We start from the raw sequence: 10,506 nt of genomic DNA, 5'->3' as shown, positions 1-10,506 counted from the left end.
ACATACACACACTACGGACACTTTAGACACGCCAATCAGCATACCATGCATGTCTTTGGACTCGGGGAGGAAACCGGAGTACCCGGAGGAAACCCCCGCAGCACGGGGAGAACATGCAAACTCCACACACACAGGGCCATGGTGGGAATCGATCCCCTGACCCTGGAGGTGTGAGGCAAACGTGCTAACCACTAAGCCACCGTGCATTATATATATTCTCTATATAATATATTCTTTATTTTTTTTTTTTTTTTTTTAGCTTTATTATATTATATCTTATTTTGTATTCTCTTTTACATATCAGAGTAGTCATAAAAAGCATTTCACTGCGTGTCATAATATGTATGGTTATGTATTTGATTTGATATGCAGAGGAAAAGAGGAAGAAAAAATGGCGGCTGAATAAGAAAATGGAGGCCGGTGAGGGAACAACTTTTTATACTGTAGATGCTATAATGTAAATGATAACAGGGACATGTATTGTTGATGTTGATGTTGAGGAATAACACACACACCCTCTTACAGTCTTAATTCTAAACTTTAGAACCCTTAGGGAGGTCTTAGACAAATCCAGTGTTTTAGTAAAGTGTGTGTGTGTGTGTGTGTGTGTGTGTGTGTGTGTGTGTGTGTGTGTGTTTGTTCTTACTCTATTCAGGTAGATAACTGTGTTGCGTTCAATTTGATCCACGCGTTTCACAACTCCATTCTTCGACTGGAATACAGATAATCAGAATAAAAACTGAACCATCAATACGATAAGTGGTCAATGAGCTGATGTTTGGGAACAAAGTTTGGTTCTGTTTCACCGTGACTCAACAACATACAGTGGTGCTTGAAAGAATTTTCTACATTTCTGCATAAATATGACCTAAAACATAATAAGATTTTCACACAAGTCCTAACAGTAGATAAAGAGAACCCAATTAAACAAATTGTCAAAAATATTATACTTGGTCATTTATTTATTGAGGAAAATGATCCAATATTACATCTCTGTGAGGGGTAAAAGTATGTGAAGCTTTGCTTTCAGTATCTGGTGTTAGCCCCTTTTGCAGTAACTGTTGATCAGTCCTGCACATCGACTTGGAGGAGTTTTATCCCGTTCCTCAGTACAGAACAGCTTCAACTCTGGGATGTTGGTGGGGTTCCTCACATGAACTGCTTGCTTCAGGTTCTTCCACAACATTTCTATTGGATTAAGATCAGGACTTTGACTCAGCCATTCCAAAACATTAACTTTATTCTTCTTTGATCATTCTTTGGTAGAACGACGTGTGTGTTGAGGATCGTTGTCTTGCTGCATGACTGAGATGTCCTGATATCTTCCTTTAGAGTTCGCTGGTGTATATTCAGAATTCGTTGTTCCATCAGTGATGGCGAGTCGTCCAGATGCAGCAAAACAACCCCAAACTATGATACTATCACCAGCATGTTTCACAGATGGGATATGGTTCTTATGCTGGAATGCAGTGTTTTCCTTTCTCCAAACATAACGCCTCTCATTTAAACCAAAAAGTTTTATTTTGTTCTCATCCATCCACAGAACATTTTTCCACTAGCCTTCTCGCTTGAACATGTGATCTTTAGCAAAATGCAGAAGGGCTGCAATGTTCTTTTTGGAGATCGGTGGCTTTCTCCTTGCAATCCTGCCATGCACACCATTGTTGTTCAGTGTTCTCCTGATGGTGGACTCATGAACATTAACATTAGCCAATGTGAGAAAGGCCTTTAGTGGCTTAGAAGTTACCCTGGGTACCCATTTGTTTAATTGGGTTCTACTGGTCTTCTTTTAGGACTTGTGTGAAAATCTGATGGTGTTGCTCATATTTATTCAGATATATAGAAAATATTAAACTTTCTATATATACAAGCTTTCAAACACCACTGTAGACTGAATACACACTGTTTCCATAAACAGTGTGTATCAACACAAATAATAATAATAATAATAATAATAATAATAATATGTAGATCAGTGTTATAAATAGTTAGATCATGCATTACACTTCCAGTTAAAGGTTTACGTTACATTTGAATTGCTGTTCACAAGCTGCACAGACGTCTCGTCCGCACTGAATCCAGAAAGAGGCTTGACTTCGATGACCACCATGTTGGTCCTCAAGCGTCGACCGTTATACCTGAAATTAAAAGATCATTAATCACTCACATTCTCCTCATTTGTTCTGAAGTAACTGAGTAACACGTTATTAAAAGTAAATACTAGAACTAATCTAACATTATCATCACATTGTGCTTATTATTTAAAGATGTAACTGAAATTATTATTTATTGGATGTATTAAGAAAGATAACTCAATTAAAAAAAATGTCTTCTATATTTTTTCCTAAAGGCATGTGAACTCTTCCATTCAATTCTATTCTGGCTTTGATTAAATAACTTTAATAGACATTATGTACGATAGCTCAATCTGTTGTATTGTATGTATTAACAGAGATAATTCTTTTGGATTATGGAGTTGCAGTAGAACTCACTTGACAGTAATGTTCACTTTCAGAGATGGATTTGGGATCCTGCAGTTTCCAGACGCTGAGGCCGAGATGATGAATGAAGAGCGGTCAGGAGGAGGAGGGATGTTGTAGTGCAAATTGAACTAGAAGGGAAAAAACATGCTATTAGCACAACTCATCTACCCAGACTGACCCTCTGAGAACCTGCTTAATTAATAAAGGAAATGAAGTGAGTAAGTAAAGTGAGGAATGGTGATGTACAGACCTGCACATACACACAACCTTTCCCTTTTGCTTTGATTTTGTAATCTCCAGGAACCCGCTGCAGCTTTCTCTCCTGATACAGCAGCCTGTTACTCTGATTGATGGTAAACTTGTTAATCACCCCTGATGGTGATGTTATAGTAACAGTAACAGCTCCTGCTGGACGGTAGGTGATGATACTGTATTTCGCCAGAGCCTGGAGAGCCACGACAGTGTCCTGTATGATGTAAAAGAGTATAACATGAACAAATTTAACCCTTTAAAGTACAGTGTAGAGACTTGTAGAACATTAATTTGAGGCTGTATATAGAAATAAAAGCCGTAACCTTACATATGTATTATATATTTCTTTAAATCACTACATTAAGTGTTGCTCCTTCCAATCCAACATGGCTGACAGTGACATTTGCAGCATGTCTCAAGTATTTCTGTCTAAACAAATATTGTCCTTCCTTTTTTTAATAAGATTTCATATGTCTTCAAACTTAAACTGCACACCTGTTTAAAAAAAAAAACTTATGTACTTGTGTAGAAACTTGTATAATATTTTAGAGCTATTATATTAAATTAGTTTTAGGTTAGCTAGATTAGATAAGTTGTTTATTTATATCATATGTTTTGGGGTTGATATGATAAAGGTTTGTACCTGTGTAGAAGTGAAGCCCCCAAAAGCGTTCTGCTGCTGAGAAAGCCAACGGACGATGCTGGCGCTGTAACCCAGACCAAACCCAGACAGCTTGGGTCCAGACATCAGAGCCAGAAGCACATACGAGGTAATCTCCACCTCCAAAGAGTCCGTCACTGACCCACTATCCACTCTGCTCCAGTGCCTCCCGCCTCCTGAGGGAGATATTAGAGAAATACTCAACTCATTGATCTCCATTTCTTCAAGTACCAAAACCCACTTTATACACAAACCTTCATCAAAAATTACACACCTTCTCCAACACAATTCAAAATCATTTCAAACACTCAACCAAAAGTCTCAAATATCAACATTTCCCAAAACAGCATCACTGTTAAACTCCAACAAACACCAACAAAGTACAAACAAAACCAACATTCTCAATTAAACACCAACACAGGATTTCTGTTTACTAGCACACATAAAAACAAACCATCCAAAACCCACATTCTCCAAAAATTAGTCATTAGCACAGTGCAATCTTTTCTATTTAGACACCAACATTCTCCATTAAAACAAACACCAAAATTCTCAAATACCAACATTCCATGAAGTAATCTTCCTTGAAGAATCCCCCAACACTAACAAACTGCAATCTCGTATCTCCATTTTTCATCACATTAGAGCAGGTCTTTAATTCAAAATAATCACCAACAAATGCCAAGCAACACCATCAACACTGCAACATTGATAACACTGTCATTCTCCATTGGCCAGTGAACCTCAATTTTGTCCACCAGCCAACACCAAGACAATGCATTTCCAATAAATACCATAACGAAATTACCTAAAATGGAGACTCAATGCTTTTTTAGTCAGCTCACTTTTTAGTGTTAATAGCTGTTAATGGATTTTTACAGCTCCTTCATCAACATAAGTTGTCTCTAATTAAACTGCAACATATATAAAGGCATGCACTTGTACTATAGTTTGAGTTTTGAACTTGAACTTGAACTGGAGCATGTTGTGTCAGTTTTCTCTGAGAAATTGGCTTCTTTTTTTTTTAATAAAATAAACAGATGTAGAGCACCAAACCTGAGACTATGGCCTTTGCATCCAGCTGTGAGATGAGTTTGTTCCTCATCCTCTGATCTCCAGCTAGAGTGAAAGTGTAGAAAAGAAGAGCTTTGGCGTAGGTTGAGCGCACCCGAGTGTACGCATTCCTCAGGCACGTAAGACTGTTTTTCACCACAGGATCCTGCCATACAGTACATAGAACAAATGTATATACTGTGATCCCCTTACTAAGAGGCAAACAAATGTCTTTATACCTCATAATTTGCATGTAACAAAAGAAATGTTGTTAATTTCAGTTTCCATCGTTTGCAGTAAGAATTCTCAAATATGATGTTGAATCTTCTTTTGCACTCCACGTCTGCAAGCTACAAGCTTGCGAATGTTTATGGTATCTAGCGAGCAAGTTAACATTTTTGTAAAATAATTTTTGTAAACCATTCTTAAAAACATCCATTCAAATCTTTTATTAATAAATGTTGTGTTAGATAATGCTGATGCGGCGGGGGCCGGGTAGAAGCATGAACTTTAACCCGAGGGAGTGAAAACGGCGAGGTTTTGTTGCTGAAAAGCACGGTTTGAATCAATGTGAGCCCGGAGCTCAATTAGGATTCCACCTGTCTGTCGAGTCTTCCTCCAAACCCTCACACACCAGGTTCTACAGAAGCATGCAATTTGCTGTAAAATAGTTTCTAGATTCGTTTAAAATAAATCACTGCTTGCTTCCATACGTCCTGCAGTGTATGTTTATGTTTGTTGTGTTTCTTCACCATTGTTCCATCTGTAACGATCCAGCATTCAATGTCCTTGTGTGTATAAAGAAATTTCATCAGTGAAACAGTTTACTCACTGTAATTGTGTAATTGAGTTCCAGCATTGCAGCTGTGATGTACGCTGAGAGGGTCACCTCATCATTCACCCCTCCCTGAGAGAGAGAGAGAGAGAGAGAGAGAGAGAGAGAGAGAGAGAGAGAGAGAGAGAGAGATTTTATTATTATGTTAATTATTGTTCTCAAACAGTACGTGGTATTGGACTCAGACTGGTCTCTGACCTTCATATCAGTGTGGATGAGTTGTCCTACTGAGGCATAGCATCCGTTACGCTGCTGCCGTTGTCCGAGCCAGGCCTTCGCCTGATTCACAAACATTGGATCTATAAAGATGTATTGCTTCGCACTTCCGAAAGACTTCATAACGAACGCCGTCAACCTGAGAACACAAACACAACGGTTAAAGATAATAAGTCAGTCTATATATACTATGTGTGTGTATATATATATATATATATATATATATATATATAATTTCAGGTTTTTAGCTTTAGTTTTCCCCACAACTCACCATGTGTTACCTGATGCATCACTCATCCCAAAAGCACTGTAAGATCCATCATGATGTTTGTAGGTCAGTTCTCTCTGATATCCTGTACACACAAAAAAAATGTTTTTACTTAAACAGCTGTGACTTTGGCACTCAATTATACACTCAGAAATTGCCTTCAACTGTCTTCAGATTTGTGCACTTGCTGTTGTCTTAGAGTCTACAGAGATGTTATGTCATGTAAAGAGTCCTCACCGCTCACGAGGTAGGTCAGGGCTGTGCTCTTGATCTGGGGTGTGAGCTGGTTGGTGCTCTTCAGGTACTGCAGGATGAAGATGTTGGGTGTGAAGCGCAGCATGTTCTGCTCTCCACAGCCGTACGGTTTCTCCAGGAGACTCGCCAGGTTCTGTAGAGCTCGGCCCATCAGATCTCCTAATGTCAGAGATGACATTAGCATAGCGTTATCATTTTTCTTTTCTTTCTCTTTAGTTTTGATTGAATTGTGTGCTTTTACTCAATAAACATGGTATGATAATATTGTGCATGCTATGCTCAAAAAAAAAAGGTCATTTTCTTTACATCTTACTGAAGGTTTTAATTTCAAAGCTCAGTGTTCAAAGTAAAAAATAAATAAATAAATAAATAAGTAAATAAAAACAATAATAATCACTTTCTTGCATTTTGATGTGAAATCGTGCACAATGTAATCAAGGACATGGACAAAAAAGTTCCATTTTATTTTTCTTTTCATTCACTTTAATTTTCTATCTATCAAAATATCTTCACACATGATTTGCCTCATTTATAAACTTATCTTGATGCCATATATTTATCAAAATGATGTAAACTGATGAAATCGAAGCAGGTCTTTGACTCACCCAGCACAGAAACAGAGGCCTTGGCCGAACCATCCACGACTTTCTTAGGCAGGGTTAGTGAGACCGTCTTCTTAACTACATCTTTTAACAGAGGTACAGAACCATGGAATTAAATGTGGTACAGACTGTACAGAACCACTGCTGTTTCCCATAATTCCACCTGATTCAGGTATTTTTGAGCAGTGAAATCACAGACTGTACAGGACTGACACTCCAAGACTGGAATTAGACATCCATGCTCTGGCAAAGTCCATTAAACCTGTTCTAGGAAATCTACCTTCCTCTAAAATTCAGTTCCAGCCCAAATCTAACAGAACTGATTTGTACTGATATTTTATATGATAATCAACAGTTAAGATTTAAATGGGCCTTTTGTACAAAGCACTTTCTTCACTGTAAGGTATAATGTCTGTGGTAAAGAGAGGTGAAAGAATAAGGTGTGTGTCTCACCTGATGGGCAGAGAAGTTCATTGTAGCTTTTACACAGTTTGGTTCCTTCAGCCTGAAAATGGCAGCAGAATAAAAATACAATCATAATCCCAATTACAGCATCGATAAAAGGGCTGCAATTTACATTAAGTTACATCAATAAAACTGGAAACGTTCCTCATCTTCAGAGCTGGGTTTTGCAGCTACTTAAGTAATTTTCCAATTATTAAAATCACTCATGTGAAACTCATACCTCTGAGGTGCAAGATGTTTGTGAATAAAAGTGTCTGGGACGGGGTTTTCAATAGAATCTAGACCACTGCTTTTAAACGTGATTTTCTTTTCATTTTGTTGCAGTTGTGGAAATCAAAACATACCAAGTTTATTATTATTTACTGAGTTCCTATTGTTATTAGTCTATTTCACTGGTCACTTGAATTAAACTGGATTTATTCGAAACTGTAGTAACTTAAAAATAATTAAATCTATAAAGACTATCAACTTGAAATCTAATGTCTTCTGTCAGTGGTCCCGGGCTGCAAAAATCATCCAAGTTTTTATTATTAGAAGTAATAATGTAATCACCAGCACGGGCAGTTTTTTAATGACTGAACTGATGCGTCCTTTCTGTGGAACAGTAACTCTTCTCTTCCCACACATCGATGACTGCACCGCTTCCGCTGTTACCTTGATGCTCACCTCCCCTATAACACATACACACACAAAATACTCTTTATTCTCTTTCTATATATATATATATATACACACACACAACCCCAATTCCAAAAAAGTTTGGATGTTTTAAGGAAGAAAATAAGTTAATTTTGAATTTGATGGCCGCAACACGTCTCAGTAAAGTTGGAACTGGATGAGTAAGTGTTAAGAAAAAGAAACAGTTGGAGGTTAATTTGGAACAGGTCGGTAAGATGATTGGGTATAAAAAGATAATCTTAGAGAGGCGGAGTCTTTCAGAAGTAAAGATGGGCAGAGGTTCACCAATCTGCGAAAAACTGCGTGTACAATCTGTGGAACAATTTCAAAATTATTCAGAAATTCCAGACGCATTGTCATGCTGGAACAGGTTTAGTTCTAGTGAATGGAATATACATTTGTTATAGTTTATTTGTTTTCAAAGACTGTTCGAACATGTCAAAACAAGTTCCACTTACTCAAATCTAAAATGTCTTTAAATCGTTTTACAGAGGGGACAGTTATTGGAGAAGAAGAGGAGCTATTTTAAATATTTCCACTTTGGTAATGTTCTAGCATTTCAGTGAGCTTTAAGTTTTAAAGTTTGACGTACCCAGAACCAGTGGTGTGACGGTCCAATAGAAGGTTCCGCTTTCTTCAGCACGCAGACATTGTGTGTAACTGCAGTGTTTACACACTTGTGCTGAAAACTGTTTTGAGTCGGCCAGAGTCACCTTCACCTTTAACACATAAAGTTTTCATTCCATCAGATATCTGAAAACTAAACCAACTTTTTCCTTAGTTGATCCTTATTCAAGGAAAATCTGTGTGACCAGTGTTACTGACACATTTCAGAGAAAAGAAACTAATCCATGCTATTAAAACAAAGTTGCTAAAGGGGATAAAGTTATCAAATCTAGTGATCAAGTTAATAGGAAACTTGTGTTTGAGGAAACCTAAGGAAATTTAAACCCATCTGAATCTCATGTTTTCTTAATGTTGTGATGCAATAGTACACATACTGTAGGTGAGAAAATAAATATTTGGTTTGAGAAAATATAATTAGACCAAACGTGTGAGCTCACCACTATACTACTGTGGAGGTTGTTGAAGACGGTGGCTTTGAGCGTGAACACTTCTCCTCGGATGATGGAGCATGGCATGGTGAGCCTCACAAGGATAGGCTGGAAGGCAGCAAGCTCGGTTTTCCTAGCGACTCCGAACCCGACAGGTGATGTACAAACTGCGCCAGCCTGCCATGTAGTGATGGAGTCCGGAACCGTTTTATTGAGGTTTATCGCTCCAGACTGACTGTAGAGGAAATAACATTGACTCAGAAACACAGACTGAAAAAAAAAATCTGAAAAAAAAATTCTGGAAAAAAAAAAAAACACTTAAACATGCACACCTGACTGAAACAAGATCCCAAATCCATGTCTCTGGGGAATATTTGCTGATCGTAACGACTGGTTGGTTTGAACTCGAGACAACTGAAGTGGATTCTTTAGCGAGGAAGGCCAGTGCATCTATGGGTACAGCTTCTCCATCTGGGGTTAAATTTGTATATATTTATGTCAGGTCCATTAATATTTGGACATTGCCGAAATTACTGTCTACAACAGCGTATTGGAGTTGAAATAATGAATATGTAATATTTTGAGGGTATTTACACCCAAAATGGGTGAATGGTGTAAGAACTACATCACTTTTTGTGAGCTGGAAGTCTGCACTTTATTTAATTTCAGCTCCGTTGTACTGTGGTAGACATCTTAAAAAAATAACTTTGTCAATGTATAAATATTGATGGACCTGACTGTAACATAGTTCATACTATGTATCAAGTCAAAGCAAAATGTGACTGGGGAAAACCACTTACCACTCAAATGCCGCAAATTGTTCAGACATTTTGAAGGTTTCTTTACGTGTGTATTGGTGAGGACCTTAATTCCAATATCCTGACAGGAAAAGGGAAAAAATCATTCTTGCATGTGCAAAAAACACATTTCACATCTGCACATTTTTATAAAACTGGGTTTCCATTAATATAACAATATTGTGTTGAACAATTACTACATCTATATGCAAGAATATCACACAAGAATATTAGCTAATGAGGCAAGACTACTCTTGAAAGTACTGCAAATATCCTGTCATGCGGTTAGAGTAAAATAATTAACAACAGGGTGGTACTTTTATTCCCCTGAAGTTGATTATTTTCCTATAAGAGCACATCTCCAGGTGTTTTATTCCCCTTATCCCATGATTACAATGTTTAATTAATGAAAGAATGGCACCTCATACTTTTTATCCATTAATAGTTACATTTAATGTCATGTAACATCTGTGAAACAGCTTAGTTCCTGTTCTCGCTTATATCATATCAGCTATAAACCATCATTCCATCACCAGCCTCTCTTTCTTTCTCTCTTGAAGTTAATGACACGACACAAGAAGGCAACTTGTCATGTTACTGAAAATCCACAATATGACCTGCCATTTGCAGCTCTCAGAACTCGTGTTAAACTTAATCAACAACTTGTAACCAGTCAGAATCCAGAATTCAGAATGTGATGAACTTTACAGCTGATCATTCTTACCTGCCATATAACGATACTATATTAAAGTGTACTTTTAAAGAAGAATGTCTTACTTTAAAGGTGTTGTACACATCCACCTTTCCAGAGTTTGGAAAATAAGCAATCGATTTTGGCACTTGTGCTCCAAATGCGATATTCCTGATGGGTGGGGTGCCCCAGCAT

General features: G+C 37.5%; 1 protein-coding gene across 1 annotated transcript; it reads right to left on the bottom strand.

Moving 5' to 3' along the window:
• Nucleotides 1–435: 435 nt before the first annotated feature.
• LOC128607267 (alpha-2-macroglobulin-like protein 1) lies at nucleotides 436–9,652 on the bottom strand. The gene is made up of 16 exons (XM_053623940.1): nucleotides 9,624–9,652; nucleotides 8,833–9,058; nucleotides 8,361–8,487; nucleotides 7,643–7,761; nucleotides 7,079–7,130; nucleotides 6,629–6,709; nucleotides 6,006–6,182; nucleotides 5,772–5,853; nucleotides 5,483–5,639; nucleotides 5,282–5,356; nucleotides 4,453–4,615; nucleotides 3,379–3,572; nucleotides 2,734–2,949; nucleotides 2,493–2,611; nucleotides 2,030–2,138; nucleotides 436–712 (listed from the first exon to the last, which is right to left on the bottom strand). Exons 1-16 carry the CDS (start codon nucleotides 9,650–9,652, stop codon nucleotides 437–439), a joined length of 2,202 nt encoding a protein of 733 aa, XP_053479915.1. The 3' UTR covers nucleotide 436.
• Nucleotides 9,653–10,506: the final 854 nt, after the last annotated feature.

Source organism: Ictalurus furcatus, chromosome 5 (genome assembly GCF_023375685.1).
Source record: "Ictalurus furcatus strain D&B chromosome 5, Billie_1.0, whole genome shotgun sequence".
Lineage (NCBI taxonomy): Eukaryota > Metazoa > Chordata > Actinopteri > Siluriformes > Ictaluridae > Ictalurus > Ictalurus furcatus.
The sequence above is the reverse complement of the archived record's forward strand: the minus strand, read 5'-3'. Positions and strand labels throughout refer to the sequence as shown.

What these genes read in the sequence shown, in the direction of transcription:
- LOC128607267 (XM_053623940.1), bottom strand. Translation starts at nt 9,652, where the DNA reads ATGTCTGAACAATTTGCGGCATTTGAGTG. An exon ending in TGAACTTCTCTGCCCATCAG is followed by an intron (nt 6,710 to 7,078) that starts GTGAGACACACA and finishes CTCTGTTAAAAG; the next exon opens with ATGTAGTTAAGAAGACGGTC. An exon ending in TCATCCACACTGATATGAAG is followed by an intron (nt 5,357 to 5,482) that starts GTCAGAGACCAG and finishes TCTCTCTCTCAG; the next exon opens with GGAGGGGTGAATGATGAGGT.